At 52.5% G+C, this 22,166-nt stretch overlaps 8 protein-coding genes across 8 annotated transcripts; 4 read left to right on the top strand and 4 right to left on the bottom strand.

Moving 5' to 3' along the window:
* Positions 1-215: 215 nt before the first annotated feature.
* On the bottom strand, positions 216-6,722 carry VTN31DRAFT_5804 (uncharacterized protein; the record flags this gene model as incomplete). The annotated part of the gene is made up of 6 exons (XM_069406344.1): positions 216-1,784; positions 1,842-2,140; positions 2,197-2,428; positions 2,491-3,771; positions 3,828-4,184; positions 4,239-6,722. The coding sequence occupies 6 exons, from the start codon at positions 6,720-6,722 to the stop codon at positions 216-218; spliced, it is 6,222 nt and encodes a 2,073-aa protein (XP_069259961.1).
* A 669-nt stretch (positions 6,723-7,391) lies between these two features.
* On the top strand, positions 7,392-8,337 carry VTN31DRAFT_5803 (uncharacterized protein; the record flags this gene model as incomplete). Its single annotated transcript, XM_069406343.1, has 2 exons — positions 7,392-7,623; positions 7,715-8,337. 2 exons carry the CDS (start codon positions 7,392-7,394, stop codon positions 8,335-8,337), a joined length of 855 nt encoding a protein of 284 aa, XP_069259960.1.
* A 55-nt stretch (positions 8,338-8,392) lies between these two features.
* Positions 8,393-10,777, bottom strand: VTN31DRAFT_5802 (uncharacterized protein; the record flags this gene model as incomplete). Its single annotated transcript, XM_069406342.1, has 4 exons — positions 8,393-9,514; positions 9,561-10,582; positions 10,637-10,708; positions 10,759-10,777. 4 exons carry the CDS (start codon positions 10,775-10,777, stop codon positions 8,393-8,395), a joined length of 2,235 nt encoding a protein of 744 aa, XP_069259959.1.
* A 376-nt stretch (positions 10,778-11,153) lies between these two features.
* On the bottom strand, positions 11,154-13,239 carry VTN31DRAFT_5801 (uncharacterized protein; the record flags this gene model as incomplete). The annotated part of the gene is made up of 4 exons (XM_069406341.1): positions 11,154-11,480; positions 11,533-12,018; positions 12,067-13,128; positions 13,189-13,239. The coding sequence occupies 4 exons, from the start codon at positions 13,237-13,239 to the stop codon at positions 11,154-11,156; spliced, it is 1,926 nt and encodes a 641-aa protein (XP_069259958.1).
* A 3,702-nt stretch (positions 13,240-16,941) lies between these two features.
* VTN31DRAFT_5800 (uncharacterized protein) lies at positions 16,942-18,470 on the top strand (the record flags this gene model as incomplete). The annotated part of the gene is made up of 4 exons (XM_069406340.1): positions 16,942-17,390; positions 17,453-17,538; positions 17,600-17,889; positions 17,955-18,470. The coding sequence occupies 4 exons, from the start codon at positions 16,942-16,944 to the stop codon at positions 18,468-18,470; spliced, it is 1,341 nt and encodes a 446-aa protein (XP_069259957.1).
* A 128-nt stretch (positions 18,471-18,598) lies between these two features.
* Positions 18,599-19,156, top strand: VTN31DRAFT_5799 (uncharacterized protein; the record flags this gene model as incomplete). Its single annotated transcript, XM_069406337.1, has 1 exon — positions 18,599-19,156. One exon carries the CDS (start codon positions 18,599-18,601, stop codon positions 19,154-19,156), a length of 558 nt encoding a protein of 185 aa, XP_069259956.1.
* Positions 19,157-19,167: 11 nt separating this feature from the next.
* On the bottom strand, positions 19,168-20,916 carry VTN31DRAFT_5798 (uncharacterized protein; the record flags this gene model as incomplete). Its single annotated transcript, XM_069406336.1, has 2 exons — positions 19,168-20,754; positions 20,809-20,916. The coding sequence occupies 2 exons, from the start codon at positions 20,914-20,916 to the stop codon at positions 19,168-19,170; spliced, it is 1,695 nt and encodes a 564-aa protein (XP_069259955.1).
* A 360-nt stretch (positions 20,917-21,276) lies between these two features.
* On the top strand, positions 21,277-22,140 carry VTN31DRAFT_5797 (uncharacterized protein; the record flags this gene model as incomplete). The annotated part of the gene is made up of 5 exons (XM_069406335.1): positions 21,277-21,310; positions 21,375-21,409; positions 21,458-21,567; positions 21,624-22,029; positions 22,078-22,140. 5 exons carry the CDS (start codon positions 21,277-21,279, stop codon positions 22,138-22,140), a joined length of 648 nt encoding a protein of 215 aa, XP_069259954.1.
* Positions 22,141-22,166: the final 26 nt, after the last annotated feature.

Genomic DNA, 22,166 nt, shown 5'->3' with positions numbered 1-22,166 from the left:
ACTTTGACACTGAGAAATATATAGGTTCAATGAATGAACAAGTTATCTATGGGTAAATTCGAGATATGCATCTGCGACAAAAGTTCGTCAACTCGTCACAGCTTATATCAATACTAAATGCGACATAGCTTGGTGCGAGTACACATCTTCATAAGAAAACATCATATCGACTAGATTAACTAAACACTCCTGTATGTACAAATGCTAGTGTAGACTTAAAAGTCCAAGCGCAGCGCAATACTCGGCGCTGCCTTCTCTTCCGCCGCCGTGGCAGCCTGTTTCGTCCCCGGAGCGTCCCCCTTATCCGTGCTCTTGAAAATGTCCTCCACGAGCGCTTTCTGCTCGGCACTCATCTGAGTCGCCATCAGCCCGCGGAACAGCACAGGATCGAGCTTGGCCAGGTCGAGCAACCGCGCCGCTGTCTCAGGATAGACGCCCCTGCCAGCACGCGCAGCGCGGGCGAGCAACGCGGATAGCACCATGGGCATAGTGGTCGGGAGCTTTGATTTCGGAACTGCGGGGGTGTGTCCGACGAATAGGACGAGCGTTTGGGCAACGTTCGCGCGGCAGCCCTCCGGATCCATTGGTGGGGGTTCGCTGGGGTTGCTGGGGAGCTCCGTTAGAAACGCCATCAACCTAGGGAGGAGATGTCGGGCGATGACATTGTCGGTGGCGCAGCGCGGAGAGGGGGACAGGAGGATCGAGCGAATACAGCCTGCGGCCACGTGGGCCAGCCCAACGTCCTGCAGGCAGTCGAGGAACTCATTAAGAACGCGGGGAATGAGCGGGTCGTTGGCTGGGATTGTATGGCTGCCGGTGGTGAGCACGACAGTCAGAGCGAGAAGTGTGTTCTTGGCACAGGGAAGCGATGTCTCCGACTCCCGCCGTTGAGCAATGGTAAGTGTCGTTAAGAACCGCGTTAGGCACCCGCGAATCTGCCGCGATACTGTTTCCTCGGATGGGGAGAAGACGTCGCTGTTGCCGCTGCTGGCCACCATGCCCTGCATGAAACGCCGGAATAGTGGCAGTGCTTGTGGTACTACCTCCGCCTGACATATACCCGTGGCTAAGATGGTACTGAAGATGTGCAGGATGCATGCGTGTAGGTCGTGTCGGATGATGGCTGGGAAGACGGACGCCACGTCAACCAGCGACGACAGCGCCAGCCGGATTAGAGTTAAGGTCTCCTCTGAGTTGATGTTGGGATAAGTCCTAGTGCCCGAATCACCCAGATTGGGCAACAGGCCCGCCAGAACCAGGATGATGTTCCTGGTGAGTTCAAACAGCTGCTCAATATCATCGGATAGGTTCTCGCTCCGGTCCTGGCCTGTCTTAGCTGCCGGGTGGTCTAGCGCAAGGTTCCTCGCGGTTTCCACGATCACTGTCTGCATGCCGTGTCCCTCAGTTAAAACCAGCCGATCAAGCGTATCCATAGTTTCCGAGAAGACGGCATCTTGGTAGATCGCATTGCCCGATACGGCCGGCCGGAGAATTTTTTTCAGCGCTTGGAGGATCTCCAGTCGCTGGGCCGGAGGACTCGACTGGTCCACCAAGGCCTCGAAGGCAAGCCCAAACAGCACGAAGAAGAACGCTACGGGCTCATCACGATAGTTGATGCCGTCGCCTTTGATGCGTGTTGTTTGCCCATTTGTTTCGGCATTCTCGCCGGTTTTATCGTCTTGCGGCCTAGCCTTGTTATCCAGAGCATCAAATACAAAGTCACTGTCCTTCTCAACCAGGCTGGCAATAGCGTGCACCAGGTGGAGCCAGGAATCCTGGTAGTACTATCGCCCGTCAGTAAACTCCAACGGACAAACGTGTGAGAGGACGTCCGAACTTACGCTGAGCAACGTCTCCCGATTCAACGCTGCGTACACCTCGTCCAGGTCATCCGACTGTGGCGTCCCAAGGCTGCCCGAGATGTCCGGCTCAAAACGCAGCCGAGCAAACTCTTGCAGCGAGGATAGCCAAAGTGGTGTAAGCATGGCCGTGTATGGTTGCACCACCGAGACAAGATACTCCTGTTCCAGGCTAGCCATCTGCAACCGCGCCCACGCCGAGAAGAGTGCCATTTTGACCATGACTCGAGCGTTCGAATTGAGGCCCCGGAGGTCACCAATCTCGGTTGTATTCGGGTTTTCTACCCTGCGTCAGCAACAATCTGCGGCTCAACTCGCCAAACAGATAGGCACTTACTGGCAAAATTCTCCAGTCCGACGACCAACAGTTTAAATATCCGACCCATCCGGTCCACGTTCGTTACTATCCCGGCTGCCACGAATGTGGCGCAGACGTTGATGGCTTCTGAGGCAAGGTCTGGCGACGAGTCTGCTGCGAAAGCCGGCGTCAAAGCCGACGCTATCTGAGCCTGATACTGCTCAAGCAAGGAGGCTTCTGAGAAATCCGGATCAGGAGTCTTGCCAAACATCTGCCGTCACGTTAGCATTGGTTTTCCTTCAGGCTATCATTAATTACAAGTCGCACACGCACATTAAGCACCTGATCCAGGATCTTCAATCCCCACACTCGCAGCTGAACAACATTCGCGGTGGACGCCGAGAAGGCCATCCGGACAATGTCGCCAATTTTCTGCTGCAAGGCAACCTCAGCAGGGATGGTCTGATCTGGCGAGATCTTCTCGTTCACAATCGAAAGCAGCTCACTGAGACACTTGATGACAAAGTTTCGCGTCTGCCATTTGAGCAGTTCCTGCCCGGCAGCAGGACCAGCGTCACCTTCTTCTTGCTCAACTCCTGCTGCGGCGGACGCAAAGCCGGAGACTTCATCATCAGGCATCTCAGTGAGTGTGCTCGCACGGACTGGTTTCTTGGGCGCCAAATTTTCGACCTTTGTCCGCGTTTTCGTGAGGACCCGATGACAGCGTTGAACCCAGAGTTCGGTATGAGTCAGGGCTGTTTGCTGCAGCCAATTGCGGATCATGCTCTTCAGCGGTTGATTCTCCGGGTCGTCATCCAGCGCCAGCCAAATCTCGTCCTCGAACGTGGACGACGCCGTCTGAACTACCAGCTCCGCGTCTCGCTTCATCAGATTGCTGATCCCGCGAATGGCCGCTGCCGGCATCGGGGGATTCCTCGATCGTAACTCCGTTTCTAGCCGTTTGACATACCCAGAAAAGTCGACGTGGGCGGGAGCGTATAGGAAAAGGTGGTCTAGACACCGGGAGCTCTGTATGATCATATCCGCGCTCTCCTCCATCTGGAATTGGCGGACCAAAGTCAGGATTAAATTGCGAGTCTTCGCGATGTCCTGAAGGTCAGGGCCCAGGACATTGATCAACGAGTCCACACAACGACCGATCAGGAGGGGTGTCGGGAATAAAATCTCGATATTTGAGGTCGCAAGGGCGGCGGCTTCTTCATTATGAGTATCGGCAATATAGAGCTGAGCCAATTTCCCCAACGTGCTCGAAGCATAAGCGGAGAAAGTTAACCCGGCAGAACTGGCCACTCTTTCAAGACCATCAAGGGCCCAAAAGTGGACAACTGGATGTGGGTCGCTGCACAGAGATATGAGAACTCCAACGATGGTTTTCAAGTGATAGCCCGCAGCCATCCCGCCGACCTGAGAATGAATGCATCCCAGTGCGGCAGCACACCCGGCGCGGGTGCTCGGGTCACGATTCTCGACGATTGTGTCGACAATCCAATTGATCTGGCTGTTGGTGAAAGTATTGCCGGCGCTGTTACATAGCCGGCCAAGAGCCTCAAAGCCAATGGTCCGAACAATAGCGTCGGGGTCGGTGATGAAGTTCTCGGTACATGTTTAGTGCGGCGTCCTCTTTCGACTTTCAGACTGAATGGGCTTACCTGAAGAAGTTCTTGTATGATTTTTCCCGCAGAAGGATCGATATGACCAGGCAGAGAACTGGTCTCTCTGGTAGCCGCTTGGAGCGAATGCAAAAGCGCCACTGCGACATTGACCGTCAGGGCAGCCTTCCTGCCAGGATTTCTTTGCAACATTTGGGAGGACAGGAACGTGGCTATTTGCTCAACGCTGCTCTCCTGCACCTTGGGAGCCTGTAATGGAAACGCAATGGAGAACAGGTCGATGGCGGCATTGACAACCTCGGTAACGGGAGGGTCGGCAGATGGATTGGACGGATCCTTTACACCGTACAATAGAACCGAATCATGTTCGGGAGCATGAAGAACGGGGAAATTCAGCTGAGACACATTAGTTGTCTGCTTCAAACGATACACTGACATGAGATCACATACAACATCATCAATTTCCCGGTCTAGCGACCCATGGGCAGGAGAGCCACCAGTGTTTTCTTTATGCCGCTTGCTAGTGAGTGTCTCGTTGACATACTCGCGGGCCAGCCCTGTTATCTCGAATCCATGGTTGTCCCACAGTTCCCATAGACTCTCAAACTGTCCGCTTGACACGGCAATCGAGCTCTCAATGGGGCTGCCATGAGCGACTTCGGGATCGGCGAATGATGATAAAGCAAGACTGAGGAGACTCGACTGGGACATGATTTCGGCGTGGCCAGCATGGTCTAGCTTAATCAATTTAGAAAAGCACTGCAGCACGCGCCGACGGACCATCACAAGGTAATCGTTCAATTGCAGGGAAGGAAAGAGGCGTTGGGAGATGTCTTCGGTAGATTTTGGGGGCGGCGTGGCATCCAAGAAAGCAACGGTGTTTTGAAGCATTGCTGCGATTCGTCTTGCGCCGTCCACCGTCACCAGTTTGCTGTTGAACTCAAGGAATGACAGCATCGATCCCAGGGCACAATCTCGGACATGGGCCAGGAAGCTGATTTCGAGCGTGCTTCGTTGGGCCATATTATCCTTACCGAGAGGCTTTGGTAGCGCATTTTTCCACAGCAACATCAACTGGGATAAATGAATCTTGACGAAACTGGGCCCCAAGGGCATCAATCCTCCTATCAGTATCCACGCGACTTGGATTTGGGTGCTGGCTACACGAAGCTCAGAACTCCCGCTGTTCTTAAGAAGGTCGGTAGCCTGGGACAAGACTCGCGCAAAAACATCGACGGAGCCGTATAGAGGTTGTAGTCGGGCGCTACCAAGCATCGCTGACAGGCCATTGGCGAGGCCAAGACACCTCCGCGATGACGAGCGTGGTGTAGCAAGTTGACCAATTTCTCGGTTGAGGCTGTTGGAACAGATAGTGATGCAAGGTATGAGTTGGGTTGGACAGGCAAGCACGAAGTTCCGAAGGCATTGAGCAGTATGAATCTGCACAGTGTAGCTAGGATGCTGGAGGACTGAGATCAGAGCCTCCCGGCATCCATCGGCTATTGATGATACCGCAGAGCCCAAGGAGGAGATCAGTGCAGCCAGCGTACTCAGCGTGCTGGTCAAGGTATGTTTGCTCGGTTCGCGTCGTTCAGGGGTGACCTGTGGGTAGTCCTTCAAAATGCTATTCACGAGCCAGTTGGCTGCATTCAACTGTCCAGTCTCGCGAAGGAGCTCGCGACCCACGGTGTCTTCCAGAATACATTTGACGAATTTCCTGGTCATAAGCAATCGGAAGCGATTGTACGTCACAGTTGGATGGTTAAGCAGCTGGAAAAGGAGATGCGCCGCGATGTGGTCATATCGTTCTTCCACAACGTGCTCACCAAGATTTCGAATGATATACTTGTAACACATAGCGATGCCAGCCCTAGCTCTATTTCCTGTCGAGCTACGCACGTATTGCGCCGACAATTGTCCGAGAATATCTGGCAATGAAAACACTAAGCGAGACTCGGCCTTTTTGCTTGGAGACGACTCAGCCGGTGATTCGTGCTCGTCCTCATCGGGTGCCGCGCCTTTTGGAGGTGGCTTCTTGGATTGCCTCTTTTGTTTCTTCGATGATTTCGTTCCCGACTCGGAACCAGCGCGGGGGGAGTAGCTCTTTACCAAGGCTCTCGCTAGACACGACGCTGCTGCATGCCGAACAGACACCACTGGACTATCAATTACCTTCCAGACCAGGGACTTCAAATGATCAAAGTCATTCGCGTTATCGAAATACGTCGTGGCCTTTAGCAGCTGCTCCAAACACCGACACGCGTTGATCTGGACGAGGACAGACTTGTCCCCGGCAGCCATATTCCGCGCTTGCTTCCACATATCTCTGGCCGTGGGCTCGTCAATCGGCTGTGATATTCCCGCAACGACCTTACGGATTGCTGTAAGAATTGATCCCCGGAGTCCCGCATGATTGCTCCCCGCCTTGAGCAATTTCAGTAACGCCGTGATTGTGGCCGTAGACTGGCCAGCTGCGCTTTCGCCCGCAGTCGCATATATCTCCCCAAGTATATGCGCGGCCGCGAACTTGGTCTTGAGATCCGTGCTTTTGCCGGCCCCAACGATGGCTAACAGTTCGTTAACCGTATCGTAGAGCAGGATCCGGTCCCCTTTCTCAAGTATCGCGCTGAAGCATTTCCCCAAATTTGTTCTGATGACCCGAGTGATTGCCGGCGACGACAGATTTAGCACCTTGAACAGCTCCCGCTTCAGATCGGCCTGCACGGTGAAGATGTCTCCTTTCGACAAACCGGAGACATATTGCACTAGATCGGAGGTGTAGGTCAGCAGATACAATTCCTGCTGTTCGGATGGAAGCGCATGCAGCTTTGCCACATCAAGTTCAGAAACTGGCCCGCCATTTCCTTTCTCTTTCGTTCGATCGTCGTTTGCAGCCGGTGTTGGCGCTGCTGCAGGCTCTGGAGACGTTGCCATTGACCCGGGCGGACATGCAGCTGCCTTCTTGGACAATGAAGTTATCGACCGAGCAATCAAAGCGCCAAATTGATCGGTTGAATTGACAGTCCCAAATCTCGAATTGTGCCGCGGTATGTCCTCAACCTCTGTCCACAAGTGAACAACATGCTGCCATTTCGATGACTTTGCGACCGACGGCTAATCACGTGACGAACTCAGTGCCATTATGAAGGTCGGACTTAACGAGTACTTGTACTCTCCTACTCCGTCCCTGCAGTGGTTAATATCGCACCGCAAATGATGAGTCTTCCTCCCGTGACCTAGAAAATCAGACACTGCAAGTTTAGGCACATTAGAAAAGAATATTAACATTCAGTATCCAGGTCGGCAGCTGCGCAACATAGTACTACCTAAGGTACCTAGTACCGAGGTTACTAAGAAAGTCGCAGGATGAGGAACTGTACGAGTAGTGTGCCCTGTAGATAGTAGGACAGCGAGTATTCCCTACTGTAGGTACAGTACGAGTATTCTGTTGGGCCATTGAACCTCAGCACGGAGTACTCCGTACGAATAAATCCGGATAAACATCGGACCGGGTCTGTTCCCAGCCGACAATGGAAGTCAAGACAAACTACGGATGGTAGCCGTTCAGGTGGAATCAACTTTCAGACCATTGACATCGATACCATGGCGCTGAGCCCAATAACTAGCGTCTTCACTCGAAGCGCGGCGCGATCATACGTCCAATCGCCGCGATGGATTTGCGAACGATGCCACAAATCGAGCTTCAGCACTGCAGCCGCTCTTCAAGCGGGCCATAATCGGTGGTCGCAAATTCGACATGACAAGGCCAAGAACGACAAGGCAAAGAGCAGGGAGCGGCAAACTTTGACGGCGGAAATTATGAATGCAGTTCAAAGTACGGGTGCCTGATATGGAAAACATGCACCAAAGATTGAATCCTTTGACCCGTGAACAGGATCGTTATTGACTCAGATGTGAACAAACAGTGTGGGGACCGGATCCTAAGTCAAACCCGCGATTAAACCTAGCTATCTCGAAAGCGAAGCAGGCGCAAGTGCCCAAGACACTGATCGAGACGGCGATCGCGCGCGGACAGGGGATTTCCACGTCGGGACAGGCTCTGGAGTCCATGGTCATTGAGGCATTGCTGCCCGGATCCGTGGCCGCGGTGATTGAGTGCCTGGGCGAGAACAAGGCGCGGATTCTTCAGGACGTGCGGCATATCATCAAGGACTACGGAGGCAGCGTGACACCGACGATGTATCTGTTTGACAAGAAGGGGAGGGTAGTGTTCGAGAAGGAAAATCTCAATCCGGACGACTACCTAGATGCGGCGATTGAAGCGGGCGCCACGGATGTCGATACAGATGGAGAGGGAAGATTGGTGGTTTTTACGGAACCCACTGAGACGAAGGCCGTTGGGGAGGCATTCTCCAAAGCGACGGGCCTTGCCATTGAGCGCGCGGCGATTATCTGGGATCCGAAGAAGGAGACGATGGTCACAGTCAAGAACGAGGAGGACATTCAGACGCTGGAGGAGCTGCTCAGCGAGCTGCGCGATGACGCCAGCGTGCGTGATGTCTACCTCAACTCGACGGTCAAGTTCTGAACCTCACCCATATGCCATCTCTTTGTCATGTAATATACTGTACAGTAGTGTCCTATCACGTATCTTTGCGCAACGCTTTCATGGTACTCCTCATCAGCTTTCCGATGCCAAGGCTTCCCCTTTGATCCAACCATTGGAGCATCTTGATGCGATAATCCTGCCAGCTGATCTTCGCCCCGCCCTGCTTCTCCAGTGCTGTGAGACTCTTCTGCGTCACGGGCCTCGTCAGCCTCGGTGCATTGATATCATCCCCACCCAGTACCTCCTCCTCGAATGCCGCAAAGCACGCCGCTGAATGCGCCGCAAGTGCGACATTGTGACTAAGCGAGAACATCAACGGCAGAGAATACTGAAATCCATCCGCAGAACCAGACAGCCGTTTCCTCTGCTTTTCGGCGACCTCGGCGGTGAACTCATGGAGCGCTCCCCTTGTTTCCGCCGGCAGCAGGCAACCCAGTGCATTGGGATCGTCGCTGTTCAATGCCCGGTTGCGCCAGAGTAAGTTGCAAAGATCCATGACGTAGCCGTTGAACCGCCCGACCATGTCGGAGGCGTAGAACGCGCCGACGGACTTTACGGGGGATTGAAGAGTCGGGGAAGTGAGTGACTGCTCAAACGCTGTCTTATACCTGGCAAGTACACCGCAGAGGAGGGAGATTTGGGCGAGGCTGGACGTGAAGGCGAGGGTGTAGACGGTGGGGGAGAGCGGAATAGTGAGCCGGATCTGTCCATTGCCAGCGGCGTGGGAATACAGATCTGATAATGAGATATAGAAGTGAAGGACGGCTGTAGAGATGGGCTTCGTACGGCTTCTCTCAGGGGAAGCATCTTCTGCCCTGGAGGGATATTCCAGGGCCGACAACGCGAGGTGTTCGGCGTGCGTGATGAGCGAGATCAGGGGCGCGTAGCCCTTGGAGGTCGGGACGTGGCCCTCTGTGCGCAGTGACACGCCCCATTGTCGGATCAGCTCGGTGTAGAAGTCTAGCAGAATCGATCTCGAGGCTGGAGTATGATCGAGAATCGCGTTTTCAAGGGGCTCGAGATAGTCTCTTCGGACGGCATCGAAAGGGCCTCTTGGGAGACATTGTAAAAGATCCAGTACTTCTTTTTGATTACTCCGTCCATCCCATAAACGGAGATATCTTCCTAGGAACGACATCACCGCATCCGGAATTCGCTAGAAACCATCAGTATAGTGACACAATATGATTCTGGAAACATACCTTTGTGGCCCGAGCATAGTTAGCAGCAGCATCAAGAACGTATCCAAGCGCTTCGGGTCCCTCCGAGTCATTCAACCAAATGCGATCAAGCTCGTCCTTGAAGAATCCTTGCAACCAATCCTCCAATCTCTCCCGTGCCTCCTTATTCTCGACAAGTATCGTGTATTTTTGCGCGAGACGGTCCCTCAACACAGACACCATCTGGTTCGGCAGGTCGATCTTCTCTATCCGCTCGACAAAGTCGCTCACGCTCCGTAGCTCCTCAAGGGACGTATGGCCGGAATGCACTCTGGACGTCTGCACCTCGGGGATGATGGCCTCTACTTTGCTCCGCTTCACACCCCCTCGTCGGATGACCTGGAACCCACTGGCCGTGCTCGCCGCAAGGGCGCGCTCACTATTTCGTTCCTGAAGCTTTTGCACGTGCGCAGTCCATTCTGGGTCCGGATGCTTGAAGAAGAACCGCGAGCGTCCCGTCTCGCCAATAACAATGTCCGGGTAGTAATTCTTGTACACGCGCAGGAAGCCCACAAGCTCTTTCTCCTCCTCGCCGCCGTTTCGGAGGAGCTCCATCAGTGCTTGGATGCGGTACGGTTTCACATGTCGCCTGCGCGTGATCAGGGATAGTAAATGGCACAGCGGACGACGTAAACTGATCATGTCCAGAAGATTGAAGAGCACCGAATAGAGTTTTCCCAGATGCGACTGATCCTCGAGATACTCGTAAACGAGTAGCAGCCATCGCACGAGTGACACCTGGGTCGCCGGAGGGGGCTTCGCCTTCCCCGGCCCCAGACTGCATACCACTCGCGTCACCACGTCCGAGGGAACCTTGTCCAATGGGTACAGATTCTTGACCAGCGTCGTGATGGTCGTCTGGTCCAGATGGTTCGGGCGGGTCAGGACATCGATCAGCCGTGACAGGATGTCTGAGGGAATCCCGCCCCGATACGAGTACGAGGCGATATCCTTGGCGACGTCCGCGACGGACGTCTGCCGTTGTTTCGGAGGTACAGTTGCCGCTTTTGAGCCTTGTCAGCATAATCTCCCCTCTGGTTGAAATGTGATGGACATACTGGCTTCTAGCAACTCCACAGCATCGCGCAGCTGGATCTGGAAGTCCTGACCATCACTGATATTGCCTTCGGCTGTTGTCTGCTGTCAACAGACGATCTAGTTCTTCATGGTGAGCACTTACATCGATCGGAGTCTGACATGGCTGCGCTCTACATTTGGCAGGTTTTCACACAATGTCAATCGAGTCGCCGGTCATTAAATCACGCGAAAATTACGATAAGATCATGTTTTTTTGAATGTTTCCTTCGACTGTCAACACACAACATTGTTGCAGAGTTTCTCTCAGCGCGAATACCTACGCGTCGTGGCGTTGACCAATCAGAATCGCTCCGTGCGTCGTAGGCTGGCCTAAAATTGCCAGCTTCGTACCCATGAGAGCAATTAGACAGCCCAATTGATACCTCAAAGTGAGAATTTCGAGGTGCATAGGATGAGATAACTACTAGTGGCGCTTGCTTCTTGATTATATCTATTTCATGATCGATACAGATGATCGCTCTATAGTCCTCCCTTGACCTAGTTGTTCCTCTTCCTTGCCGAACCCCTCGATGCGCTACTGGTGGAAGTGCCTGTCGCCTTGGAGGCATCGACTGTCGGTGAGACGACCTCCTCCTCAACCTCCTCCTCGCTGTCAGATTCCCCTCCCTGGCCGAACTCATTGACTCGCTTGGGGTCGACGCGGTAGATCCAGCTCTGGTACAGCCAGACGAAGAAAATGACATCATCGCGCAGTGTCGCTAGACGATGCAGCCAGGGCATTTTAACGGTGAAGGCAAACAGGTCGTCGATGAATGTATTGAGGAACTTGTACATCAGCGCTCTGCCGGGCATGTGGGCGACGGACTGCGAGCAATGTCAGCTTTTCATAGAACGAGTTAAGGAGACAACGGCGTACCTTTAGACGATAGTTGATGTACAGGCTGGGGACCATCATCAGGAACCCGTACGCGTACACGCTGCCGACAAGAGTCTCGATGATGTACGAGTACCACGACTTGTGAGTCTGATACAATAGGCTGTAGATAGCATATGCGAGCAGCAGAGGCACGGCAATGATGTACAGATACCGGAAGGCGATCTCATCATACTCCTGTGTCTTCTTCTCCGTCTCCGAGAGCTGGTGCTTATCCTCGAACACAATGGCATAGGGCAGGAATGACCAGAACGAGTTCGGCGGCGGCGGTCGCAAGCGCACGTTGACCGTCTTGGTGATCTTCCAAGCCTCCAAGACGACGCCAAAGCCTTGGCTGGCCAGAACCATCCACGAAGTTCCATCGCTGTTGTCAAGCAGATACAGGAAGATGATGAGCTGCATGATGGTATTCGCCAGGATGGTCCGGAAGGAAGTCCCGACGTTGTCTTTCTTCTTGCGCCAGTGAGACTAGAGTATGTTAGCCCAGATCGGTAAACACGAATTTCCGCGACTTACAATGTCGTTCTTGAAGGCAAGGGTTTCGAAAACCATGTGCAAAACAGTAACAATGGCTGTAGTTCCCAAGAGGTAGGGGTTGGTATCCAACAGGATCTCCTTGATCATCTCAAATTCACTGCCATCACCGCCGGTCGGCGACGGTGTGCCACTGACTGCCTGCCACGCACTCTGCTTGGCGCTCTCATCCAAACTCGCCATGACGCTGAATTTCCAGTTCTTCAGATTGTTCAGTGTGATGTGGATCGGGAGCGTTTCAACGGTCGAATTCAACTCCATCATGTGCGAGCGCAGTTGCCAGAAGGTGTTCAGGAAGACAATCGGGTAGTACCACGAATTCTTTCCAGAGATATCTCGGGCGCCGGTTCTCTCCACCTGTACATATTGGCGAACAGCTGGGTGCATCTGCGGATACGCCAGTACCCCTGTGTCCGGAATTACGGAGACGGTGAAGTTGGGGTGGTAATACGAAACGATGGAGTATTTGGGAGTGTCATCCACCACAGGTTCCGGCTCCTCTGTTGCGGACAGCAAATTTTTACGAGCGGCTTCCTTTTTCTTGGGGAGAAACTGGTTCAGTGGACGGAGGAAATGGACCGCTGTGCCCGGATCGTAATCCTTTGCCGCGGGGTCTAGCTGATGGCCATGCAACGCGACGTAGAAGTGCGCCCAGAGTGTTCCATTCTGTTGCACCTCCTTGGGGACGGGGAAGGATGTTTCGATCTCCCGAGTGTCGCTATAATTGCCCATTTTGAAATCCACTTCATCTAAAATCAGCGAGGTGGGAGGAACGGCATCCAGCGGCGGCATTGCCGTGGACGGCGACACATAGATACGGATGTCCAGAGAGCTGTCGAGTGGCCATATCGGAGCGAGGGCTTGAGGCACGGGGCTGTACTCTTTGATCTCGCTGCGCGGGGGGCGATCGGCATACGCGGGGATGTTTGCGGTTAGCCCGGGCGCCGCACCTCCTTTATTACTCTTGTTTCCGATGAGCGTGTTCATGAAAAATTGGACAGCAGAGAAGATGAGCACGCTCTGGAGGATGGCTTTGAAGGTGGACTGAAATACGTCAGCAGATCTCAATATCAAGTTGTTTAGTTCATTTTTTGCTGCACTTACGCCGCCCTCATCTTGCTGTTGCTGTTGCCGCGGCTGTCTCCGTTCCGGCATCTTGACCGTCCGAAAGCACGACAGGGGAGAGTTGTTAAGGGGTGGTGGCGGATTCGGGGTTGAATTGATTGCGACTTGGCCAGATCCTGGGTTGACAGGCCGAAAACCGCTCTGGACTGTTATCGGCCACGCACCGATTCGAAAGAAATCTGGATAAAAATCTAGGAGGATTTCATTTCGGAATAGACGGATTAAAAACTACAATACTCCATATAGACGTCAATGCTACTAGTTGTAGTGTGATCTGTTTCTGTTGCCCGCAATGACAGCCCGAGCAATGGAGAGCTCTGGGACGAAGATTCTACCGTACGATTATGGATCCGTTATCAGGTCCTTGATGCACACCCCCATGTCCGCTACCTAAACCGTATTTGGAATAGACTGCCTTGTACGGAGTATGTATGCAGATTGCAGAAAGAGGACCCGAGTGCGACCCAGCATGAATAGTGACCCTATCTTCCAAAGTAATTTACTACTGCAACATATACGGAGTACGTACAGCAGCAATTGTCCGGACACGGCATGAGTTTGAGTACTCCGTATTGTGAGAGTGAATTCACCTTCGTATCCGTACGGAGTACTCGACACGAAGGCCCCATTCATCGGCAAGAGTCTCGAATTGTTCAGTCCAACTACGATGCCGCCTGAGCAAGCAGAAGTTATCTTCCCCGTCTCAGAGATGACGCTGCTGCTCTCCAGATAACTGCTCGCGGATGCGTAGTTCCATACCTATACTACTCCTCCCGCTGGAGCGTTCTTCATACTTCCGATCTGCCATACCGTCGAATGTGTAGTTTCCTGGTTGATTCGATGTTTCGGTTGCGAGTTGAAAAATCTCTTCTCGGCCCATGGGCAGTAGTAGTACCTTTTGAGCGTCTTTGGGGCCACCGTTTGCTTACCACTCAGTACTACCGACCACCTCCCGCTGGGGAGTTGGGTTGAGCTTTCGTCGATCAATACGAACACTTCTGCCGTGGATTTCTCTGCACTTTGATATCTGTGGGTGTACTCCGTAATCGCCTTCGCTTTGATATGTGCCTAGGTATCACGTGTCGTCTTGCTGCTATGTTACTTGATGTTCTCAGTTTCGTTGTTGAAGTGATTGATGGTGATGTCGTGTTGTGCCTAGAGACATGGTTCCCCTGCGAACTATGGTTCTTGATTGGAAAATTGGATCCTGGAGAAAGCATTGTTTTGTCAGAACACAAAGCTATTCCACAGTGCTGAGTACCATCCCCGGCCAATCTCACGAGAAATCATGCTCATGTCGAGCAAAGTCAGGTACGTGCGTCAACTTTGCGCAAAAGCTCAATTCATTGTGAGCCGCATAGTACAGTGCCTGGCTTAACTTACTACTAGTATCTGGGAAGATGCGGTATGTGTGAACCCGTGGAGACTTCGATTGCGGTTAGGGTTTGCGTTGATGGATGATTAGGTTTCGTACTACTGACTGAGGACTGTAAGGGTCCTACCTAGTACCACACGCCCTCCTATCAATCTTTTGAAACGTCACACTTCTTCCCCATGCACCAAATCATCTCTTCTTCATTGTGTCTGATGGCTCACCTCGGCGGGAAACGATCTCCTGTTGTATTTCCTTTGTGCCCTGGTTGTTGGATATGCCTCGGATTTCACATAGTAGTAGCCTGCTTAAGGACCCTCTCATCTTCAACATTTTCGTCACGAACATGGTAGGTGACTACTAACTAATACGGTAGGTGGTTACTTATTCCCCCTGTCATATCAAAGGGTCATATGCGTCTGATTATAACTGAAACACAGGAGCGAGAAGGGAGCCTTCTCGCGCTTTAAGGTTCCCGACAATCTTCCGTTGCAATCAATGTTGAATTTCAACTCCCTGGTGCAGAGTACTAGTAGTAATTGGGTACACCCGAGCACTCTGACATTCTGGTACTCTGAAAACTGACATCAAAACATGATTGACTGACCGAAAACACACAACACCAAATCCCGCTCGAAAGGACAAGCCAGGTAACTACGACAGGCATGGCCTAGATGTAGGTACCTACATCTAGGTACTAGTTACCTAGTCGGGCCCCGCCAACGCCTTCTTCGAATATCCATGCGCTCCGGCACGTAGGTCGGTCCATTGCCGGATTGTATCTAATTCTAAATGGAGGCAGTTCAAAACTGTCAGTTACCCCGGAAAACCTGATGGTCCCTTTTACTTCATACTCGAAGCCCGCGGACGCTCCGAGAACACGCACACGTGGGATCTTGATGTACAAATCGCCTTCGCGGGGATTCATCCATGTGCCAAGCGAACTGTCTGTGAGACTATAGCACTGATTGTCATCTCTGAATTGAGCTTTGAGGTCCGATTCGTCTCCAAGCATTTCATAAATCCACCCATTGAGATGCCGACGCCTCACCAAGCGCATCGAAATCTCGACGCGTCCCGCGTTCACTGCGGGCAGGCCGTAGTGTGTGCACACACGTAGCTCCATGTCCAAGGTGCCCTCTTCCAATCTTTCGGCTCTCGTGCTCCAAATCTGCAGCCAAGTAAACCCGGGACTTCCAGCGGGAGCTGGAAAGGGAACGAGATCATTTTGTGACTAGGCATTTTGATGACGTCCGTTAGTGGTACCATTCGTGGGGCTTTCAATTGTGGAGTTTGGAGGAGCACCAGGCTGAGCATTGTCCGGCCTTCGATTCCCAAACATTCTCACTTGCCGAGTGAGTTGTGCCCTGATGCTGTTGTTTTCAATCCCCTAGAGTTCGTCGTCAGTTGGACCAGCTAATTGATGCTGTGGTCTTTCTTGCTTGCAAAAATGTTGATTCGGGGTTTCTACTAAGGTCGTGGGTATTTATGTTCCCACGACGGGACCGAAGAAGAAGGATTTTAACGAAAAAATCCGTTGATGTGCTGAGCTTTATTGTTAATCTGCTGGATTACTATCTTGCTGATATATCGCGCTGTTCCTACGAAGTCAGAAAGTTATGGACAATTCGGAACAATTATAGGCACATGTTTCCTGGAGCTTTCATACAATGGCTTTGTCTGTTCTTTTTTGTTTTTTTTTTTTTTTTTTTTTTTTTTTTTTTTTTTTTTTTTTTTGTACAAGGTGCATAGAGTCGAGTAAGTAGACTAAGATAGAGTAAGATTAGATTTCATTCAAAGAATTTCAATGCCAGACAGAGCGTCATTCTGCCAAATGTTAATCTGTCAATCTGCTCTGCAAGGTCTATTCCAGTATCCGGCCAACTGCGCTGGAAAATTGATCAAATAAAAGAAAAGACCTAGTTCTGTCAATCAGCTCTTTTATCCATCAAGTACATTCATACTTGGCCTGACCTATTCTTGTCTTCAAGTAGACTCGTCACTACCGATCATTGCTTTCATTGTAATTGTAAAGTACCTAGTGGTAGAGTACTTTGACCCAGTCCATCAGTCCTACTAGATTACGAGTTCATTTTCGAAGAGTACGAATAGCCTAGGTAGATAAATAAATAAGTAGCTAAACGCTGGGCACCTGTCTAATCGACGTTGTAGGGTTTGGGTTGTTGATTAGGGTTGTTAGGGTTAGATACGAGAAGATGGTTGGTATCTGTGCGGAGAGAACTCCGTAACTCGTAACATACCAGGTTCCTTCCGAGATAACCAGGCAGATAAGATAAGCTCTATCCTTATCACCCCGGATTTTCCCTTCGAGACCGGGACCTGATCTGGGTCGAAGGCCGATGCAACATGCAACCACACCTTCTCTAACCGGCATTCACCTCCCAACGGAGCAGATCAATGGCAACAAGAGCATCACGCACGCCCTCAACAAGCTCACTCCATTTTTACTATTACTCCCCATCATGACCAACGACGACGACCCCTCCGGCAGCACTCCAGAACCACCCGGTCTCCAAAGCCCCCCACCACTACCACCACAACCGCCGCCTGAGCCTGCCTTCCCCGCGCATGATGAGCCCCGCGTCTGGCTAATCTCCTCCGGCGACTCGCCGATTGGCATTACAGTGTCGCGACAAGTACTCGAACACGGCGACTATGTAGTGAGCGGGCTGGTTCCGGCCAGCCTGACGCGGGCGGAAGGCCGGCGGGAGCAGTTTACCGAGTTCATGGAAGACATTGAACAGAGGGGGTGGAAGGAGCGGTTCCGGCCGGTTGCGTTGGATATTCGGTTCGTTTCATACCGGGGATTTCCAATCTGAACGGTAGTGCTGATTGGTGTGTTTTGTGTAGGAGAATGGGCGAGTGCCAGGCCGCGGTGGCAGAAGCGGTAAGGTTGTTTGGCAGGGTAGATATCTTGCTGTGTTGCACGAGTCAGGGTATCTCCTCTCCTTTCACCAGTTAACGGAGAAGATAGGGTCTGACGAGGTGTGTAAACAGCGGTTTTGGGCACCGTGGAAGAATTCGGCGCCTCGAACCAAACGCTCAGTCTCGTCCGAGATCAGGTTGAAAGTAACTACTTTGGTCCCGTGAATATCATCAAGGCGGTGATACCAGAGATGCGGCGGCAGAAGAAGGGTCATATTCTCGTGTTGTCGGGAATCAGCATGCCATGCTCGTACACCCCTTGGGTTGCAAATGATGCTAACTCTCCAATAGCAGGGCACATCGGCACGCCAGGACTAGGCGTGTACTGCGCATCGGAATGGGCGCTAGAAGGCTTCTGTGATGTATGTACACTTCCATCCACACCCACCAAGCACGGGCAAAAGGCAGCTAATTTCGGACAACCAAGAGTATCGCCTACGAAATTGCTCCCTTCAACATCAAAGTTTCTATCCTTCAATCCAGCGTCGAAATCCGCATTCTCACAAATCTCATCACAAGCGTCCCTCCAATCTACCCTGCGTACTCACCGGCGGAGAACCACGCGCCGCTCTTCAGGCACATCCTCGACCGATTACTCTGGAGGCTCTCGCGGCAACAGGTACATGAACAACACGGAGAGAAAGAAGGGGTGAAAGAACCGGAGTTTGAGAGAAGCGCCACACCCACGCCCTTCTCCGTGCCAACCATGAGCGTTGTCTCAAAGTACCCTCCTCTCACGCCGCAACATATTCAGGCATTGATCACAGAGACGGTCCATGCAATCACTGCCGTAGGTGGGCATGTGAATCCACCGTCGCGACATATCATTGGGGAGGAGGGCGTGGCGGCGGTCAAGGAGAAGCTCAAGACGGTGAGCGAGGAGTTGGAGGATTTTGTGCAGGCGAGTTATTCGGTGAACGTTTCTGAAGAGGGTGGTAATTAGGTAATTCCCATTTGTCTCATAGTACAAACTTATCTACTTCCCTCCGCCGCGAAAAACCCTCCATCTGGGATGAGATCGAGACAAAATTCGATTTGAAGAACCAGAGCTCAACTCCAACTCCATTCGTTATGCCAAAGAAAACCTCACGGTTCCACGAATACCGACTTCCGGCAAATGTTGGAATGATGCCCGATTTTGTCGAGGTTAATGGCCCCTTTCGCACGGCCAGCCAGCAACGGTATCCGGTGCAACGCTATCGTGTCGCCGGTGGAGTGGCAGGCGACAACGTGGCCAGCTTTCCGGATGCAGCAGTAGACCAGGATTTGAAACAGATTGGCACAGCGATACCATACGAGTTTATTAGTTGGCTCAGTACGTTGAAACCACCGGACGCTGACCTCGTCGATGGCATGGTCGTACTTGGGGTATATCGTGGCGTAACTGTTGGTCCCGAACCAGAGCTGAGGCACAGTCTTCTGGCTGTGGGTTCGACTGGTGTCGCAAACCGGAAAAAGATTGGGTTGATGGAGCGATCAGTAGTCGGCATCAGCGGATGGAATGTTTTATTCTTAAACAGCCTCCCCCATCGTCGTTCTCCAATTAATCTCCCACACTTCCGGCAGCTGTTTCTTCCAGTCAAACTCAAATGCAGTGAATGTATTTTGATCAGAACTAGAGGCATTTGACAACAAGGGGTCTATGCTAATGACATATATCGCACAAACCACGCCTGTCTCATCTCCCATAGACTGCCCATGTCTTGGTTGTTCCGGTAACAGCGCATGGCTTTCCACGCATTGTGGACCGGTGGCTTTGGCACATGCCCGTCAATCGCATGGATGATGTTCATCAGGGCGCCTGGACCGCGGACATTGCGGACGAGGATGTCATTTGGAATTGTCTCTTGTTGATCTAAATCAGTGGGCTGCTGCGGAGTTTTGTGTGCTGGTATTTGCTGATCTGCCCCGGCAGGGGTAGATTCAGTGCTATTATTGTTGGAATGAGAGTCTGGAACTGACTCATCACTGGTATGTGCGTTCTTTGGCCGGGACTGAGTGAACTGTTTCGACGGCTCATGTGCTGAGATTTGATCATCTCTCCTGACTGGCACAGACTCAGTGCCGCTGTGGACATGGGAGGCAGGGACTGTCTCATCGCTTCCGATAGTGTCTTGTCGATTCGGCAAGAGTTCTTTTGACTCCTCCAAGGATTCAGGGGGTTGCTGGGGCGGTTCCAATGAGGATCCCTGTACTGAGATTTGCTCCTTTGTCCCAGTCAGGACGGGCTCGTTTGGGTGCGAGTCATGAACTGCCTCATCGCTGAGGTGTGTGCGTTTCTGCGGGGGTTCCTCCCACCCCTTCGTGACCTTGTGTTCTGCGGCTGGCTTTTCCTCTGACAAGCCTGAGGCTTTGCGTTTATGATCTCGTCCACGACTGCGCGACGGGCGGTCTACCGAAGCCTCCATCTCGTTTGGTTCCTCCTTCTGGTTGGGGGCTCCATGCTTACGAGGTCGTCCACGACCGCGCTTCGCTGGTCCGCTGACCTTAGTTCGCGTGGACTGCGGTTGAGCGGCTTCATTTTTATTATTTTTCGACGCTAGGGACCCAGCTTTGGTGCATTCGGCTTCGACAGGCTCATCCTCTAGACTGTCACTTTGTGACGATGAAGGTAAAGAGACTTCTGAATCCTGGAGAACCTTCGGATCAATCTCATCCAATTCCGTGGAATTCGACAAGAACACCCGCTGCCCCGGCGGGACAGCAAACGACAGCGACGTCCCGTCTATAGCGACAACCCTCGTCTCTTTCTCGATCAGTAGTTGCTTGTCCGCGCCAAACCTGGACCCGATGAGGCGTGAATATTTCCACACGTCCCCTACCTGGACAAAGCCATGCTCGATCAGCGTCTCCAATTTGACCTTGGCGCTCTCACCGGCGCGGAGACTGGGATCCGTTTTCTGCTTCTGACCCCAAAATACCTCGTACTCGCGTGCCTTGAACGAGTCAAATTTGCCCGCTGCACGTTCCCGAACCGCCTGCGCGGCCTGGCGTTGCCATTCCGGGTCATGCCGTCCGGCCTCGAGGTCGGATTGGAACTGTCGCAACCCGGAACGCCAATGATTGTCGTAACGGAGAAAATCATCTGGTGGTGGGGGAATTTTGCCGTCAGTGTCCGGGTCGTCGATGCCCGGCTCGGGTCGGACATGTGCGGGCAAAAGAGCGAGAATATCCCGTTTCTCCGACTCTTCGAGACAAGTCCATGCCTTAGGATGGGAAAATAGTTTCTACAAAACAGTCAACGCCTCCATATAATGTAATCAAGCAAGAAAATAGCCTACCACAAGGTCAACATGCACGAGAGCAGACTTGGGGTTCGTCGTCAGGTAATCCTCGCCCCAGACATCCCTTTTCGCGGACCTCGCTGAAGTCCGCTTCCTGGACGACATCGCCTTGGGTTCGTAGACGGGCAGTTCTGTGCGGACATCACTGAAGTTGTCCAATTGGCTTGATGGAAGCGCACAGATCTGCCGCAATTGCCAGCAACTTCGACATGCTCTTCCACGTGTTGTTTGATTGAGCTCCTGAATTGCCGCTACTCACCGCCTTCCGCCGTGGTTCCTCGAGGTCCAAGGTGGCTTCTTCGCGATGAACGTTTCAAGGAGGCCAGCTTGGATGGACAGGGACCAGCGCGAAGGACGAGTTAGGAGGCGTGACGTTCCGACTCCACAAGTTTTCTTGGTGAAGTGTTTTAGCTGGTTGGCTACTCGTGCAAGTCTCACGGGGGCCTCGTCATCTCGCCGCCAGCAATGGTCCGGTCAACACAGATTGCGAGGCTGGACGGTATGTAGGACTTGTGGACACATGGAGGAAAAAAAAGATAGGTTAGCTGACGGGAGTCTGGTAGGCCTCATGCTTGCAGCGTCGGTCGATGATGAGCAGGTCGGTTTCCACCCAATAAGTTGCGATTCCAGGCTAATACCTGGACAGGCAGAGCGAGAACTCGCCGAGGTCAAGTCACAAGCCAAGATGATTTTCCGCCGTTTGAGCCGGAATTCTGCACCGGAAGCGAGCATTGAATCAGGGCAATACAGTCTTCAGTGAGTCGCCATGCACTACACCTCGGTCGACCGGCCCAACTAAAGTTGGGATCTAGCTACATCATCAAGGACGACATCTGCTTTCTCTGCATCTGTGACCGCTCCTATCCCCGAAAACTAGCCTTCACCTATCTCGCGGACCTCGCGACCGAGTTCACAACCACCTATTCGCCCGCGCAGTATCACTCCCCAAACCTCCGCCCCTACGCCTTTGTCGAGTTCGACACTTTCATTCAGCGCACCAAGGCCACATACCAGAACACTCGCGCGGCGCAGAACCTGGACAAGCTGCATGACGAGCTGCGCGATGTCGCAAAGATCATGACCAAGAACATCGAGGATCTTCTGTACCGCGGTGACAGTCTGGAGCGCATGGGCGAGCTTTCCGGCCGGTTACGAGAGGACAGTCTGAAATACCGCAAGGCGGCGGTACGGATAAATTGGGAATTGGTGATCAAACAAGTAAGGGCCTTGTCATTAGTTGACAGTAGGACGAACTGACGGAATTAGTATGGCCCATTCGCTGGCGTTGGGCTTCTTCTGCTTTTGCTCATTTGGTGGCGTTTCTTCTAATTAATAACGGGGATTTTCTTCGATGG

This window comes from Thermomyces dupontii, assembly GCF_041956625.1.
Source record: "Thermomyces dupontii strain NRRL 2155 unplaced genomic scaffold VTN31scaffold_5, whole genome shotgun sequence".
Lineage (NCBI taxonomy): Eukaryota > Fungi > Ascomycota > Eurotiomycetes > Eurotiales > Trichocomaceae > Thermomyces > Thermomyces dupontii.
Note: the sequence above shows the minus strand (reverse complement) of the source record. Positions and strands in the feature narration are given on the sequence as shown.